The following is an 18558-nucleotide window of genomic DNA, read 5'->3' on the forward strand; positions in this document are numbered from 1 at the left end:
ACTGGGGCCCTTCCAGACACGATCACTCTTTCCAAATGGCTAGCTTGATTTTTAGGGTTCTTCTTCCAAGAATGATCATCATACAAAACCTGTTTGAAGTTATGCTTCAGATGCATGTAAGCAAATGCTGAAATACAAAATAAGCAAGTGGAGGACATTAAATTGTGGACTCAAGTACCACTCACCACTCACATGGTGGTGCCACAGTGCTTCCTCTCCATGGTCCCCAAGAGCAGTATACCTGATTAACACCTTCTTAAAGACCTGCAACACTGTGAAAATGAGTAATTCAAGTTACACAAACATGACACTAAAATGAGAACTAGAAAGGAATGCAGGCATTCATCCCTCATCAGGATGGGCTTTGGAATTTGAGCAAACACATAAACACTGTGCACACACAGAAAGCATCTTAAGAAAATAAAATAATGAACAGCTACTAAGCGAGGATTCCAGGAAAACACGCTATGCAATCTTATAATTAATGCAACCTTAATTGAGGATTTCCTAATTTCAGAGCATATAACTACCCTTCCTAAGTATTCCTTTTGTAGTGTTTTGTTGAACACATGACACACTTACAGTTACAACTCTAGTGTCTCTCAAGCAATTCTGAATATTTGGGACAGATATTCATATGACATGGTACAGATTTATGGAGAACCAAGAATGCATATGCTACATTGGTTTGTACCCAGTTTCCAAAATGGAAGCAAACCAGGCATACCAGTTTTATAACTTTTTACATAAGCAGTTATTCTTCTCTGGAGATTCAAATGAAGGAAAGCAGCATAGGATTTTAGGAAGACTCACTCATTTATTACACTTACACAAGATCTAACACATTTGGTCTTGTCTCCAGCTATGCCTTTTTCCACAAAAGAAATTACTTAATGCAAGTTCCTTGTGGAATTTGATCTCTCATGCCCAGACTCATTCTCTTAACCCTTGTAATGTCATAAGTTTTGGATACACTTGCATGCCATTTTCCTCCCCATCTTTTCTGAAAAGTGCTCAGTAAATTAACTATGCAGGAAATTAAAGGTACACTTTTAGCGTCATCCCTAAAGAAAATCCTCCAACTGCCTCCCCAAAGAAAAACATCACACCCTTGCTTAGGATTATCTGTTTATTTATTTCAGTTAAAACAAACATACAATGTTTCATTGAAACTGTGTTGCTGGCCACCAGTCTAGCCAGCAGTGGTAGCTAGGCTGCTGGCCTCTCCCAGGAAGGTGGGTATTTACATATGTACACGGATGTACCGCGGGAGGGATGCGCGTTAGATTGCAGAGGTGGTTAACTGCTGCATTCAGGAAATCCTAACATCCATGGTGAGTTTTAGAGAGAAAGTACACATGAACCTCAACAATGCTTTCTATGGACCCAAGTGATTCCGGTGTTTATTGCAACATATACATTTGTAATAAATACAGTCTTAGTGTTTTCTTACACACCTTAGTCATAACACTCCTTTCATCTCTGTAAGCATTACACTTTGTTGAAAAAGGCTCTTTCCTTTGACAGCTGTTACACAGATGTATAACATGGACAACTCCTTGAAATGCTGTAACAATCAGTAATGAGAGAGGAATATATACATAAATTCTGACTCCAAACCTACATTATATACATTATACTTACAGTATATACACACATACAATTTATGTACATAGACTATCATAAATATTGAAAAATAGTTTTAGTTTTATGGATTAATGCTTTATAAATAACATGTTACATTTATGACTGAAATATCATGGAAGACAATGTCTAACTGAGGTGACAGAACAGTGGTTTAATACTGAAGCTGCTCTTTTTGGTGGTTTGTAATGTAGGTAACTTTAAAAGACAGGTTTGGAAAAAAATAATAATAAGAAAAAAAATCACATGTTGGAAATCGACCCAGCCAAGTGGAACTCAACTGTTGCAGGTGGAGAGTCAGTCATCAAATTATATAACACATAATGTATAATCTGGAAATTGCTACATTCAGAGAATTAAGTGACATGTAAAATACACTATGAGGTGTCATCACAATAATCTTCTTCCCTTCTGGTTGCCAAGAAGGACTTTGTAGTAACTTCTCACGACTCCTTCCTCTTCTATGACTGCTGCAAGAAAGGAGGCTATTTCTCACTTTCTTTCCTCTTTTTAAAGGGAAGAATTTCATCCCTTATATGCTACAAATTGCTCAAAGGTAGACAACATTTTAATCCTCTTCCACCTTTGCACATTTGTGGAGGAAGAAGAAAAGCTGCCAAAGTACTGAGGAGGCACGTGCTCAGCACTTCTGTGGAGATCAGGTAACATGGGATAGTTAGCCATGGATGTACAGTACCTGAGGCAGAGAAGTACCTACAGAGCATTAGTCAGAGCTGACTCCAGGATCATTATTTGCCAGTTGAGTACCACTGAATTAATTATACAAATAACACATGAGGAATCTAACTTGTCATTACAGTTTTACACTATAGTTTTAGTGACCAGTACTTACAATCATGCAGAAGTATCAATACAAAATACCTGCAGTTGTTTTTCCATAGATTTTAAATGGCTGGGCAGCGCTTGACATTATCTGCCAAACGGTGACTATTGTTTAGGTTTATTTCTGATTAATTCTACAAGAGCAAAAAAGTCTCAGGCACTGTTTAATCAACAGATTACAGGCCTTTACTTGGTCTCTCTGACACGATGACCGAGTGGGACTTCATAAATGAGATTTTTAAAGCATCGTGTCAGATGAAGACAGTTGACCACATTGCCATGACTATTTCATTAATAATCTCTATCTAGGCCTTTGTACCCAATATTGCTGTTTGAGAACCTCTTATAAGCCAAGTACGCTGTTATACAAATGCTACCTCTCTTCAACCTGGGACAAGAATGAAAGAGCAAACATGCACTAGAAACAAAATAGCTCATCACAACCATACAGCACCTGTTTCATCAGCTAGGGCTCATTAGAAACATATCTATTTCTGAAGCAAACAAGTATGAGATGACTATCCAGTCTATGAGGTTATCTTTAATACTACTATACAGTATAAATTGGAAGAGGAATCCCAGTTGTGTATGTGAAGAGAGTTTGTACCAAGCATGAAAAATTGGTGCAGTTATTTTGTGAATTTGACTCAGAAACAGAATAATCAAGTAATTCAAAATCCAATAACGGATGAGGAATTTGAGAAATACTGTACAGTTTTTAAATATTATACAACTAGAAGACTACATTAGGACTTTGTTTTCCTACAGAGTGTTTCAAGATAGATTGGATAGAAAAAAATCCCAACAAACATTGTTACAACTGACAATGGACCTTAATAATACAAGGAACTTGAGGAGGAAGTTTTGTATTAATGGCATCATATGCTCCAGTGCCATTCAGTTTCTACCTACAACAGGAAAAAAAAAACCCCAAAAAGCAAAAACCCCAGACCCTGTTTTACTCAATTGCACTACTGAGTACCTCAAGAAGGGAAATGTTAATGCCATCTTTACAATTTTAGATTACCTACGCTTTTCTCCAATGTACCCTTTTATAAAGGTGGGTTTTTTTAAAGTTTGAAAATTTGCATTTCCACACCATTTTTGGTAACTCTAGTTACTTATGTAAGTCTGAAATGATTTTCAGGATTATTTTCTCTAAGGGAGCTTCACGGGAAGCATTTAGTATCAGAAGATTTTGATCTGAATTGGCTTATTTTCTGTTTTGGTCATTAGAAGCATTTTAAAAATAAAATTTAACTATGCCTCTACAGAATCATAAAGTATGTTGAGGGAAAGGACCCATCAGAATCACGATGTCCAACTCCTGGCCCTGCACAGGACACCCCAAGAATCACACCATGTGCCTGAGAGTTGTCCACACACTTCTTGCACTCTGTCAGGCTTGGTGCTGTGACCACTTTCCTGGGGAGCCTGTTCCAGTGCCCAAACACCCTCTGGGTAAAAAAACCTTTTCCTGATATCCAACCTAAACCTACCCTGCCTCAGCTTCATGCCCTTTCCTTGGGTCCTGTCACTGGTGACATGAGTGAAGAGATCAAGAAAGTCAAACTAAGTTTAATTTAGGACACTAATTAAATATTTTTCCAAGCTCTTCTATGTTATTTTTTCATTCTTTTTAGAAAAATGTTTCTTAAAGTCAAAATAGTGCTTTTGAGGTCCATAAGAATTTTTGGTACAAAAAATAATAGTGTTTCTCTCTTTCTCTTGCTCTCTCATTGGTTATTTAAACACTTTGCTGTAAATTAAAGAGTTCTTTCTCACATCAAATGGTTCCATTAGGCACATTCAAGTAAAATAACAAAATATCCAAGTAACAATGACGAAAGCCAAACATGGCTTGATAAAAGTCTACAGAGAGTTCTGTCCATTCTCTGGAATGGAATAAAGTTGTCACTTCCTTCAGCCAGACACTCACGTGGTTTGATGTCAATATCCACTTCCATCATGCAGAATAGTTTCTTAAAGACAGAGTTCAGATATTCTACAATCAGAAGAACCATCAACAAAGAATCTGCCTTTTAAAGGAAGCTGAATAGCTCGTTTTCATTCCCAGTAGGTATCTGAGTGAACACTGGCATTTGAAGTGGTGTATTACAGAGATTAAACCAGGGCAGTTAATGGCCATCAGATTTAACATTCTGGATCCAGTCTAGAATAATCAGTGTCATACACCCAGTCATCACAAGTATACCACTTAGAAAGAAGAATGAAGCCTGAAAAAGAAAATATAAAAGAAGTATTTCAGATTCTGCTATGACACTGTTAGTAAAACACAACATTCACCTATAAATTCTTGCCCATGAACTAGCACAAATGCCATTGCTCACAGAGGACAAAGTAAAAGAGACAAGAGATCAAGTCAATGACAAGGAGCTAAGCATCTTTCTCATATTTGGGGTCCTTTACTTCTCAGAAAGTACATTTATTTTCAGTATAGCAGACCTCACCCTCAGCTAAGGGAAGTGGATGTAGCTGCTAATAACCAGTCAGGCTGTGCCACTGTGCTAACTTGACTGTCTCAGTATATCTGACTGCATTATGAGTCAGTATGTCTACGATTAGTAAGAGCACTTAGAACAATCAAGATAACCCAAACAATTGGCAGATATGAGCTTTTATGCAGAAAACTATGTAAATAAGTCTTAAAAGAATATTTGAAGAATGTTAAGGTTTTTTAAATACAGTTCTTAGGGTATTCTGTTGAAATCTGGCTCTTAGCAGCAACAGAAAGACCCAGCTACTGTTGAGATTTGGGGCCAGGGGCTGAGAGAAGTCACTGAAGTAAACTGAGTCTTGTGATGGCCAGTTCCTTGGTTCTGAGTTCCTATACAGCTCCTTGCAACTATGCAAGATAACATTAAAAGCTAATTCACTGACTACTTTCACCAGGACTTCAAAATTCATAAATCATGAAGAAGATACTTAATTTTTTTGTTTTGAATTAGTTAGCAAATTCTTAGTTACATAGTTGTCTATAGTAGTTACATATTTGTCTATACATACCCCAATCTTTTGCACTGACTTCATTGGTTCCTTCTTCACTAATTTGATATAGAAGGCAGAAGGAAGTATAAAGATCAGCATGGCAGCCGCAGAAGCACCTGTAGAGAAAAAGCATGGAAATAAATACTCATAAACAGGTAAATATACTCTAATCAGACTGGAACTGCTTTTTCTGAAATGCAAAAGACTGCTTGATCTGACAAGAAAATGCTTACCAATGAATCCAAAGATGTCTCGAATAGTAGGGACAAAGATAACGAGCACGTTGGTAAATGCCAGGAGAGAAATGGTAATGGAACAGTGACGCCACCAGCTGAACTCCTTCCCTGCCCACAGCAGCTGGGTAATGGAACTGCGAATCTTTGGAAGACAGGGGGAAAAAAAAGAGACAGTTTAGTCTTCATTTTGGAAGACAGTGATTTGTCACCTGAATTAGACCTTCCTTCTGGAAGTACTTTAACATAACTTTCCTGAATGCTTCAGATTTTAACAGAAGGTGAAAGACAAAAGTAATATGGAGAAAAAACCAAGGAAAAGTATCTGGTTTGAACAAAAATTCCAGGAAATTTTGTATCATCTAGGGATGCTGCTCAACAATATGTACATAAATGGCCAGATTGCCACCACAAGGTGTGTACAAAAACATGCTGGCTTCAATAAGCTGATAATACAAAAGTGTAAGCTTTTTTAAAGAGGGGCAATCTGTTTCATTTCCCCAATATAATCATACCAGGAAAACTGTATAACTGAATATATTTGTATTACTGTTTAGTAAATGTTACATATTTATTGAATTAACAGTACAGCTAAAATTTATCAAGTTTACCAGAATAAGTTTCCTTTTTCAGTTAAGAGAAAAGCTCTTCAGTTTTTCAATTAATAAACAGGAGTTGCCAAATCAGTAAATGACTGCAGCAGTATAGTTGTTAAAAAAAATTACTTACAGGGAAAATAACTACAGGTACAGTGAGGGTTACAGCCATAAGTACAGCAAGACGCACAATAAGAAGCAGAACATCAGCACCCAGATAAGCAGAGTAGGTGTGAAGCAGTTCTGGTTCAACTTTTCCTATAAAGAAAACAGTATTTTAGTTAGATTTAGTTGACATACTTCTTAAACATGTGCTTCTGCTCTAGATTCCACACAAATTTTACAGTTACATCATCAATATGAACTGAAAGCCTCAAGAGCTCCTGTAAGAATGTATCCATTTTACACAGGGATGACTTGGAGGCACAGAATCTGGCTTAATCCAATTTTAATCCTATGTCTTGGGCCTAATTCTATTACTGATATCCTTTAGGGTGTGCACTTACAGAAGTACTAAAAAAAAAGCCCAACTAACAATGTATATTTAGAATGCATAGTAAATGCTTGCTTGTTCTATTTTTAAAATAACACTGTGATTTTGCAGACCATAAGTCATTTAACGAAAGCAAAGAAGCAATATTTACCATAAAATGTCAAGTATCCAAACAGAGCAGCCAACAAATACATGAGGAACATGGCAAAAAAAGATACATAGGACACATTCATCATTCTTTTACGGCTTCGGCTGTAAGAAAAAGTAACATTGTTAGCAGTGAAAACATACTGTTTCATTCTCTATTTGTTTGTTCAGTGAAATTACAGATATACATCTAACACTTACCCTTTCAGTTCTTCATAAATAGGAAGAATTGCAGGATGACAGACAAAGGAAAATGTTAGGATCGGGACAGCATAAACAGTCTGAGAAAAAAAAAAAGTTTCTTAAGTATCTCAACAGACATTAGAAATTTACTTTATAAAATCATCAGGAGATTCTTTAATTTTGGCCTTATTTGGTGATAAAGATCAGCTATTCTTTACAATGGAAACTGCAAAGAAATTTTCAACAAGTTCATATTTTCTTAAACCCAGATCCTGAGTGTCCTGTTTTGAGAGGAAGTGAGTTTTTTGGGATGGTACCAAATAGTCTCAAATGTTGCTGAATTCCATGGTGAACTGAATGTATTTACATACGAAATCATGTTCAGCAACTCACAGGCTTAAGCCATTAGTTCTTGTGAACTTGGTATTGTGTATTACACATGTGGAGATCACTGTAATTGGGAGCATTCATGAGTCAAGAATTTGTGACCGGGAACAAGTCAAACATCCTATTTGCACACTTCTACAATTTTCCTAATTTTCTTCTGCAATCTACTTTTTAAAATGCTTCATTAACTTTTTTGAGAAAGCTTGAGAAATGCTGTGCTAAAGAATGAGAGATGTGTTTTTTGCCACTTGAACAGGCACTTCAAGCTCCTCTAATTTCTGTGTATTTGGCATGTGGAAAAACTCAGTCTCCATGCGGTAAACAGTGTCCAAGTCTACTGGAACAGAAATTCTTAACACATCCCGATTTTAAAACTGGGCAACTGCTTGAAGGTAAAATTATCTTATTTATCTGCTACATACTCAGTCATTCTCAACAGAGTATCTGATTTTTCAGTCAGTTACCTGTGAATTGAAGATGAAATATTTTGGCTTGCACATATCCTCACTTGTTATATTTTCAGCTACCAAAGGTGCCACTGTTGCATTAAGTAATGTCACATTCATGATGACACTGTCTGTAGGACAAGGAATCTGAAACATCTTCCAAATGACCTGGAAATAAAGCCACGCATTTATTAGTTTGACTAATGCAAGATGTGAAAATTTTTAGAAACTGCTTAATTTTGCTTTTGAAATGCAGTTTTACAAGCACTGTAAAGTTTACAAGAAGTTTACAAGATATACTTACAACAATCAGAAAGAAGACCATGCAAAGTAAGGAAAATCCACTGGTATAGCCCAAATACCCTGCGATGAAGAAAGACAAAAAAAATCTAAGATATAATTAACAGAAACATCATTCAAGTCAAAACATAAAGGCAAAATGTATTCTGTCAAGTGATCTCTTTAGATTGTTATTTCCTTAGCATTACAGAACAAATTAATTATTCATTGACTTTCTGCTAATCCCGACCCAGATCTGAAGGTTCTGAAAGACATATTAGGGTCTGTACATACAGTGAGTCTGTAATGTTAAACTTTTTAACTTACAAGACAAGGACGCAAATTAAAAGATCTCACAGCAGCAACTATATGAATTGTTTATTGTATACTAAGAATGCTATAGGATTAATTTTAACAGCACACACTATCAGATAACTTAGCCTTTTTCCTTCTGTTTTTACTGATTAACTTCTAGAAAATAGTAATTTGAGAGAGTAATTCACATTGAGACTCTTCAGTTATTGAAGTTCCACTACAGGATTCCCTGAATAAACAGCCTGTTATCTGAATTATTCACATGTATCACTGAATTACAGCCATTTCAGATAAAGCATCTGGCACGAATATTCTGTTACTCCTCGGGATCTAAAATGAGAAGATACTGGCCAGAGTTAGCAGCCCTACTCTTTGAAGGCTGTTACAGGAGAGCTGTATTATTTCACCATTGACCAAAATAGGTCAAACTTTGTGATAAGAACAGAAACAGAAAGTTACTGTTGAGCTTCATTCTGAAGCCATCCTATCTGCTGTGTTTTCATCTTCCACAAACACATCTGTAATTTAGTATGCTTGTCTTGGTTTTTTTTTTTCCTTTCTTCAAGGAGATTGACAGCAATTACCTAAATGTTAATTAGTCCCAAGAGACAAGTTTGGAGACAGCTATTAGTTCACACAGCATTTCAAGACTCAAACATTGCATCAACACATTTCACCACAGTTCTTCCAACAGGTTTTTATTTTGATTGCTCTCTACTACTTACCTAGATTTTTCAGTAGGGACAGGGGAAGAATCAGAATGACAGACACCAGCAGCACTAAATAGTCACCATTGAGATACCATTCTCTGTAGAAAAGAAGGTAATATTTGTAAGTAATTAAGTATTTAGAAATTGCATTTGCAGTTTAGTCTTCCCTCTTATTTTCTACAACATATGGCTCCTTAAAAAAATGCACTACTTGATGTCACAAATGACGGCATTTAATTTCCTATATGGACCTAACACCCTACAATAGCTTCTTATCTCACCCCAAACCTGCATTGTGCCTTTCCTTTAGTGTCCTTTTATAAAAATAATAACATCTGGAAGTCAGAAGACAGAAAAGTAAATGATTGGTTAGAAAAAAGTCAAGTGGAATCAATCACAGAAAAAATATAATTTTCTTAAGTGCTGGTTCCCAACTCTCCAGATGTGTTAGAATACTGCAGGGCCCCGGCAGGGTTTCCATTTTAATGGAAATAAGATTCTGTTTGGTGCCCTGTGGGAATTAAAGAAAAACGGGTGAGGGCTGAAGGTAGGGCAGTAGCTCAAGCCCACTGGCTGAGAAAACTCCAACAACCACTGGGAGTCTCTTGGAGGCACATTTTGTCCCTTTCAGTAGGGAAAACATGGTAAGAACTTCAGAGGCTTTTTCCTTCAGAACATTTCTGCCATTTTTTTTCTGTAAGAAGCAGCAACTATTTTTTCACAAAACATTTTTGAGCATTAGAAGATTAACATCTTTTTTGAAACACATAAAAACAAAGTCCTACAGGACCATCTTATATGCTTTAAGCAATTAAAGTAACACTAAGTTACACATTTATTCCCAAGTATTAATACTTTACATCCTATTATGATATCATTTAACAGTATTTATTTTAAAATGGACTGTATGCTATTTAGGTAAAAAATTTAATTTGAAATTTGTATATGTAAACTCAGTTGCTGAATTATAGCCTTTTATATGGTAATGGAAATAAGGAATTAACAGACTTGCTCTGGATTTACACAGTAAATGCAAAAATGATGTAGTCACCTCTTTCCTCAGATGGTTATCTGGGATAACTAAATGTAAAAAAGGAGTATTTTAAAAACTTCAGATGTATAGGACATTAACACCATACACCTTTTGTTGTCTTTTTTAAAAATATAATAGACTTGTGGCAAATTTAAAAGAAATCACAACAAAGAAATTTCTTGCAGTTGATACAATCACAAGAACATGCACTGCTATTGTGCATACCATAGACAGGTCATCAGGACTTTCAGATCAAGGACTTCAAAGTTTTTCCGTCCTGAAGAGTAAAGAATGGGATTGTGCAGTTTTAAAATATAGCCAAGTACTTTAAAAGTTGCTAAACAAATTATAATAATGGAGCTAGTATTTGCAATATTGTCTCAGAAGTCCAGAAGTTCTTTTACAGTAAGCATTATTTTGGGACACTCAAACAGGTAAGTGCTTACATTTCGGGCCCCAGGCTGCCAGAGTGGAATCCATGCCAATGGTAGCCAGACTCCCCTAAGCAATGCATGGAGAGAGTCAGTTAAATGGGGTTCACGATTGCCAGAGCACTGAGAAAATATTTACTTTAAATCAGTGTACAGCTACCTAGTGCCAGCCAACAAGAAAACATTTAAGATACAGATGTCAATTTCTTAATTTTCTCTGCCAGATTCGCAGAGTAGCAGCTGTATCCAGAGAGATGCACAGACTTTAACTTTCCCTCTTGAATTGCAACCAGTTTTGAATTCTTTACTGAAGATGGGACAGTTAAAAAATATTTGCCTCCGAGCCCCCTTCTAAATACTGGCTACTCCAGGGGCTCTCTTAAGAATCGAAAAATACGGACTTGAATTCAGCCAAAGGAGAGAAATTAAGCTTCCCAGCAAAGAATTTTTAAACATAACACTACTAAGTAAATAGGGTAGGTGCAGTATTCGAGTACATTAAAAAAATGAAAAGAAAGGAAAAAAAATATGGCTAGCACTGTTATTATGACAGTATCTATCAGCAAGCTGAATGAACATCACCAAATGGCTTGAACCCCTTGGGGAACACGGCAGAAAAATGCCTACCTTCTGAACTCAGGCTTAGGTGTAAGTTGGAGTCTTGAGCTGCTCAGCCCTCTCAAGACTGGGACACTTCAGGACAAGGCACAGAAGTACAACTCTGAAGAGTGAGATTTATAGCACTTAACTCTATCCATCTGAACTCAGGCATCTTGTTTTTACACACCCTCTCAATAAAGAGTGATATGATCACCTGTTCTTTGGAGACACGCAAAATGTGTCTAAGTCAGGTGCGCCAAACTGATCACTACAGAGGATCACCCTTCTCCACTGATTGTACTAAGACCATAGTAATGGTGAACTCAAAATAGGGTTAGATAAAACGAATCCTCTTTTTAAAGCCAAGCAGGAAAGCCACTCTGGAGTCAAAGTGTCTCCAGGGCTAGATGGCATGGAATCTACCACTCTAGTCTTAGGTATATAAACTCTGGTTTAGGTCATTATTTAGTCTCTGAATCTTTTTGAGAACTGTTCCTTAAGACATTCCTTCTATAACTGCACCTTAGTCTTACATTTAATCACTTGCCACAATATTTATACTAGAAAACTAAATTAATCAGACCAAACAATTTTGAACGCATTAGGAAAATAAATTTAAAAAACCCAACAAAACAAAAAAACCAACCACAATCACATTTATCTTTCCTCATCAAGTGTATGTACTGACTGGTACATACATTAACACTTACCTGATGTTCTTTACAGAACAGCTTTCTGCAATATGATGCAATACCTGTATTTTTCTACCCTTTTCCCAGGTCAGGCTGGATCTAAATGAAGTGAAGCACTCAGGGGAAGGGAAAACTTACTGCATCTCTGTCTGAATAAGAAGCTACCCTATGGTGTACCGAACGTGGTCTTCATATAAAAATATATACAGTCTCCGTATTTGTTTTTCCTAATAGTTTCTCTGATGAGGAGTTCTAACACCTACCCTGTGGTCTCTTCGATGTTCATAAATGTCTTGATGACCAATGGTAACTCATATTTCACTATGAAGAGGTAGCTTGACATAGCTGTAGGTGAATAACATCATAGATCATTACAAATATAGAATATGCCACACGATGCAAGAATCACATAACATGTTTCATAACTTCACTTGAACACAAGTAGTTAATGAACACATGTTGTGTGACAAATAAGTCTCCAAGAATAAGCAGGGAACAATTACTATTGACAGTACAGACATTTCAAGATCTTGTCCTCACCTCCAATGTTCTGCATTGTAATTGATCCAGAAGCAGCAAGTTTTCCAGCCATACCAAAAGCCTTCATTCCCAACTGTTCATATAATAAAGATCCTAAAAGAAAATACGATATCCCATTGGAGGGGTGTATTTCAAGAAAATACCATAAGAAACAAATACTACATATTTGTAAGAGAGTAATTTGCCATACCTCCTTCATTGGCAGTCTTTAAAAGAAGATGCACTGAATACAAAGAAACTATTGAGACAAACAGCAGGAGAATCCTGGGGAGAGAAAAACACACAAATTTGTAATAACCATAAACGACTTATTGTAACCCTATTAAATAAAAATGTATCAAAATATAAACATTATCCATATTAGGATATTATATGGGGAAGGATTCTAAGGTCAGCTGAAAGTGTTCTGAAAACCCAATTAATGCCGCGTGTAGAAAGGATTTTATACTAAATTGCATTTCAGAGGCATACAAAGAAATTCTACTGTAGGCTTGAAGAACGATTCTATCCAGTCTAAAGTGGCATAAGCACACCAAGTGCTTATGGCTACATTTGGTAATAAAAAACTTAACAAAGTATCAATGGGAATGTGTGCAGGTGGAGGGAAAGGTTTGCATCCTTGTAAGAAACTGTATTTTTCCCGTCTTCCTGCCCCTGTTCGACATTGAGGCTAACTAAAGCTGAAGTGAAGATTATCTCTTGGTCTTAAAAAAAATCAGCTTTTGAGCTTAAACCCGTGTTCTTTTTTTTATCTAAGGATGAAACTGCAAAAGCCTTAAAAGAATTGACTGAAAATTCAGACTCATTGAGAGCTGTGTTTTCAAATGGAAATACACATCTATTGTCATTTAAAAAAATTCTTTCCTCAAAAGTTAACTCTTCAGATGTGCTTACATGGGAATCGCTAGTGGCTTGTTTATCTTCCCCACAGCTTTTACAGGCAATGCATATTACTTCCAGAAGCACATTTGCATCACCTAAAATTCGGATCTCTCAACAACAAATCTCTCCCACAACAAATGCACTTCCTGGAGTGGCACGCTAGGGGGGACTTCTCGGCTGCTGGAGAACACAGTGGAAAATTACAAGGCATTAAATAAAAAACCCTGGTCTTTCTTATACCAATACAAGCATTTTGCTTAATAGGAAACCTGAGAATCAGCATATCAAAAATGGCTTAAAAATGGCAAACTTTGCTTCCCAGAATACATTTCCTTTTGTGTCATTTTTAATGTTGGTAAAGTTAGTAAATGCAGCACAAAGAACTGGAAACTAAAAGGTCTGAGAAGCTTCACAGATCTGTGTAGGAAACTTACGTTACTGTGCCAATTCACTAACACTAGCACATGCACACATATAAACCTCTCTATTTCTGACAAGTAGAGATTAACTAGGATTTGACTCAGCCATTGGGTAGAAACAGCTCAGCTGAGATGTGCCAGGGTTACACTACTTTAAAACAGCACAGACCCTGGGCCTCTCAGTCCTAACATGGAATGGCTGCCTACAGTGTAGACAATATCAGTCAGCAAACTCATCTTGAAGCTCACTCCGTCTCTGGCTTCCAGACCATTCTATTCATTTATTTAGTGCTGACACAACTGACAAGTCACAGCACTTACACAAGTGCCTCCACAGTCCTCGAAGAACTTACCGCCCTAATCAACTGCATCTGGATCTGATTCTGTAACCTAGTTATTAAGGGCTGCCTGTAATGCCCTCACTGTCATCATAAATCCTCAGTATCATCTGTGATTAACTGTTTTCCTGCCTCAGAACTGTATGATCTACAAGTTTTGAAAGGTAACAAGCTAGTTTGTCTTTGAAACAGCACTAATGCAAATAAGATCTGAACGCAGCATCTGGAAATAAAAAGCAACTAAATTGCCTCAGCATCCAATTGTTAAATTGACAGTTTTTAACATTTTTTTCCTCAGAAAAGAGGACCCTCAAAGTCTGTTCAAATAGCTAACCTTAAATGCTCTTTTTTCCTCTCCTCGAGAGGAAAAAAGAGCACTCTAATGTGCATTATATTGATTAGCTTTCACGTGCTGCAGAACATCTTTAGAGCATGAATAACTATTCTAGACTCATGCTAAGTCATTCACTCAGTTTAGCATCACCTAAGCAAGTGAAAATCTTAGTAAGAGATTAACAAATCACCATATGCTTAAAATCCTTTAGGTCCGAAATTCACACATAGGTAGTTTCCTCAGGAAACTTGAGCACCACTCGATACTGTGAAACATCTGGCAGTAAATCTGACCTACTTTCTGGAAATCTGGCAGCAGAGTCAGGGAAATTTTGAACTAAACATTGCTCTTCACATGTTCTTGAACATTCAGCACATTCATCTATTTCCAGGATAAAAACACAAAGCTCCTTTTAACACACCCATGGATACTCATTTCCAGTCAAGTCACTGATAATACATGTTGTGTGAGCTGAACTGCCTCCAATACATGAAAAATGTACTTCCCAAGACATTTAAAAGCACTGTACATAACTGGATCCTCATGTCATTTCCAATTACATTACTGTAGTTCTGCCCTACACCTCAAAGCTTTCGCCAGTGTAGACAGGCCAATAAAGACAGGCTGGTTATTCCACATCCCTCCCTTGCAGGCAGACAGAAATTTTTATAGGTGTAACTGAAACCATACCCCTGAAGAGAGTGAGAGCACAGCAATAAAACAGACTTCTTTATTGGTTAAGTACATTGTAACTCTGTAGGCACAGTGATGTCAGTTGAGGAAAGCGAGACCACATCCCTGATTGGGACTTGGATAATAGAAGTTTCAGGGGAAGTCTATCAGTTATTAATGGAGAAACTATGGCTAAGTCAAGTAAAATTCACTGTAAAATGTTTTTGAGGGTTGCAGAACTTGCAATGACTCGGTTTACTTTTTGCAGGTTCTTCTTAATGTACCACAATCCTTAAATTCAAAACAAGCCTAAAATGCAATTCTGCACCTGTGAAAATGACTGGATGTTTTCTAGGGGTCATATTCTTACACCGTGTATTTTTCCATTATGAATTACACACCAGAAAGATGGGGTTTTTTTGATGAATCAAAAGATACTTACACAAAAAGAGCAATTCCAGTGTTAGCCATGGCAAAAGAAAGACCAAGGATGCCACTACCCACAATAGCATTGCTCAGATTAAATACTGACATTCCAAAGGAAGTAGTACCCGGATGCTGAGGAAAGACGGATAAGTAATAGTTAATAGAAAGTTATTAGTCATCTCAGAATTAAAACAAACATAAAATTGGCAGTACATTTTTGTTTGTTTGTTTGTTTATTTGGAACGTCATTGCCAGGTACTTACATACTGAGTTTCGTATTTCTTCTTTCCAAGATTGGAGTCCAGCAAGAAATTTTGGTTTTCTGGATCAATATCCGCATAGTGGCTGCAAAACAACGTGACATTATTAGTGACTCTTACGGGAACCTTGCACATTCACTTCCCGATCATCATTTCCGACACATTTCAAAGGGAAAAGGAAAAACCGACGGAATAACCCCGAAAGAACCACCCCACCTGCGACGGTGTCAGCGCGCGGAGCGTTGCGCCCGTCTCCGGCCGCAGCGATTCCCGTGTTTCCGTACGGATTTGCCGACAGACGCTCGGCACCGCCGGGTCTCCGGCCGGTGCCGCCCGCCGCGGGAGCCCCCTCACCTCTTCATGGCAGCCGGCTTGGTGGGGTAGGGGTAGCTGAAGTCGTTGCTGTTGGAGCTGTAGCTGCTGCTGTCCTCGTCGGGCGAGATGTTGAACTTGCCCATCTCGGCGCTGCTCATGCTGGCGGGGCGGGGGTCGGCGCTCGGCGGCGGCCGCTCTTTTGTCCTTGCCGGCGGGACGCGCCGCGCCTGCGGAGGGGGCGGGAGGCGACGTCAGTGCCGCAGCGGGCGCGAGCCCGTCACGTGGCCCCGCGGCCCCCGCCCGCCGCCGCCGCCGAGTGGAAAAGTACCAGGCGCGCGGGGCGGGGGGCGCGCGGACAAAGGTGAGCCCCGCGCGGGGCGGGGGCGCGCGGCCGACACCGGCACCGCCCGCACTGACACCGGCACCGAGAGAGCGGCACCGCCACGCCGCACTCCCCCCCCTCCCCCCTCCGCCTCCCCGCCCCGATAGCGGAGAGCGGACTGATGCAACACCGATGGGCGATTGTCACATCGGCTGCCGGAGCCTCCCGCCCCGCGGCTGTCCCTCCCTGTGTTTACCTCCCGCCTCCCCGCCGGCGACACCGCGCGACCCGGCGTTTCCAACGGGAAAACGCTAACCGGTCGCGGGACCGAGTCGCGCCGCAGTCGCTTTGCGGGTTTGCCGCCTTTCCGGGATGCGGCGGCGGCGCATCCCTACGCGCGTCTCGGCGGAGCCCGGCAGGGTCTTGGCGACAAGCCGGGGCGCTGCCACCGCACAAAGGCGCGAAGGACGAGCCGTGCTCCGTCCCAAAAGTCACCCCGTTCTTCTTGGCGGCCCGGTAATAGCCAGCCCCTGCCGTACCTTCTACGCACGAGCTTGAAAGCGAGGGTTTCTCCCGAAGCCTCGGAATAACGAGATTCTCCTGTCTCCGCTGCTACTTCTTGCAAGGGAAAAAAGAGCCCTTAACTATGAAATGTCAGCGAAAACAAACCCCTAGATAAATAAAGGTAGAAAAAAAATCGCGTAAAAAAGTCAGAGGTATCAAAAGGAAAGAAAATTTCGCGTCTGTATCGCTCCGGCGTCCCTCCCGCTCTGACGGCCCCCTCGGGGCGCCGCCGCTCTTCAGGCAGGAATGTGGGCGTGTCATGGCAGGGGCGCGGCGCCCGCCCGCCCGCTGCCGCGCCGCCCCCCGCCCTGCCCGACTGACCCCCTGCCGCCGCCCGGGCCGGGGCTGGGGGGCACAGCGGGCGGGGGGCGTCCCCGACTGAGGGCTGGGTGCCGGTCACCGGCGGGGGTCGGGAGCGCGGCCGCTAGCACATGAGCCGAGCAGCTCTCCAGTGTTTACATTGGGGCACTGGTTTACACGGCGGAGACGGGACGCTGCGGTGCTTGTCTCTCCCTGAGAGCCGCTTCTACCGGCCCAGTGCAGCATGCGCAGCGTGACTGCAGCACCCGGTGGCCACCGGTTCACCCGGGATTCTGCCTCCCTCTTCCACCCCGCGCCTGCCTCCGGCGCGGGACGAGGTGCCACGGACCCGTCATAGCTCCCCGGTGCAGTCACTCGCTATTTTTAACACCCGCAGCAGCGCACGTGCAAGCCCGGAGCCCGAGGGCAGCCGACAGACTCCCCGAACGCTTCCTTCGGGAAGTGAACCGGAATGACAGACTCCCCCCAGTGATGCGATTCACGATAAACCCCATGTAGGGAAGAGAGGGGGAAACAGACCATCCTGCTTCCTTTTCCTCAGGTAACCACTCCGGAAGATTTGGAGAGCTTTGCTGCTCGGCCCCCTGTGGAAGTGGACGGCGGAGTTTTACTGTGCGCCGCAGCTCCTCACAGGCACGGTGCAGGGACACGGCTCCGAAGGTGGCTTGACAGGGGTAGGGGGGGGCCCGCTTGGCTGCTGTCTCTAGCGGGACAGGGGGGTGCAAATCAGCCTCGCCAGCTCCTATCCTCGCGGCACCAGTGCACTCCCACGCCAGGCTGGGGCCGCCAGCCTCGAGTGTGGAGGATGCCCTGCCACCGAGTCGCTTGACCCCCTGCGTTATCGCCCTCGCTCCCTTCTTCTGCAGCATCGAGAGCCCGTGGAGGGTGCGAGGGGCGGCTGCCTGTCTGCTGTGCCGGGGCAGTGGCGGCCGCCGGGACACGAGAGCAGTTCACACCCTCGAGGGACCGCGAATCCCTCACCAGCATCCCCGCTCCTGGGCCCACTGCAGTGCCCGCGGCTCTGACGGGGACACGAGCCTCCCCAGGGCTGAGACGGGCGGGAGGACAGTGACTCTGTCCCGCGACTGTCGCCGGGGCAAGCGGGCGGGAAGGCGCCGGGCGGC

At 41.0% G+C, this 18558-nt stretch overlaps 1 protein-coding gene across 2 annotated transcripts; it reads right to left on the reverse strand.

The window, feature by feature from the left end:
* Window positions 1–1115: 1115 nt before the first annotated feature.
* SLC38A2 (solute carrier family 38 member 2) lies at window positions 1116–17338 on the reverse strand. Of its 2 annotated transcripts, XM_036400343.2 has the most exons (16): window positions 17089–17336; window positions 16267–16454; window positions 15916–15997; window positions 15669–15784; window positions 12772–12845; window positions 12582–12674; window positions 12305–12386; window positions 9301–9383; window positions 8286–8344; window positions 8000–8149; window positions 7167–7246; window positions 6970–7070; window positions 6459–6583; window positions 5730–5874; window positions 5515–5612; window positions 1116–4724 (listed from the first exon to the last, which is right to left on the reverse strand). In XM_036400343.2, the coding sequence occupies exons 2-16, from the start codon at window positions 16383–16385 to the stop codon at window positions 4626–4628; spliced, it is 1506 nt and encodes a 501-aa protein (XP_036256236.1). In that variant the 5' UTR covers window positions 16386–16454; window positions 17089–17336; the 3' UTR covers window positions 1116–4625. The 2 variants fall into 2 exon arrangements, with proteins under 2 accessions (XP_036256236.1, XP_036256235.1); XM_036400342.2 differs by having other exon boundaries at window positions 5515–5874; window positions 17089–17338.
* Between the last annotated feature and the right edge of the window lie 1220 nt (window positions 17339–18558).

The sequence above is a fragment of the Molothrus ater genome, chromosome 5, assembly GCF_012460135.2.
Source record: "Molothrus ater isolate BHLD 08-10-18 breed brown headed cowbird chromosome 5, BPBGC_Mater_1.1, whole genome shotgun sequence".
NCBI lineage: Eukaryota > Metazoa > Chordata > Aves > Passeriformes > Icteridae > Molothrus > Molothrus ater.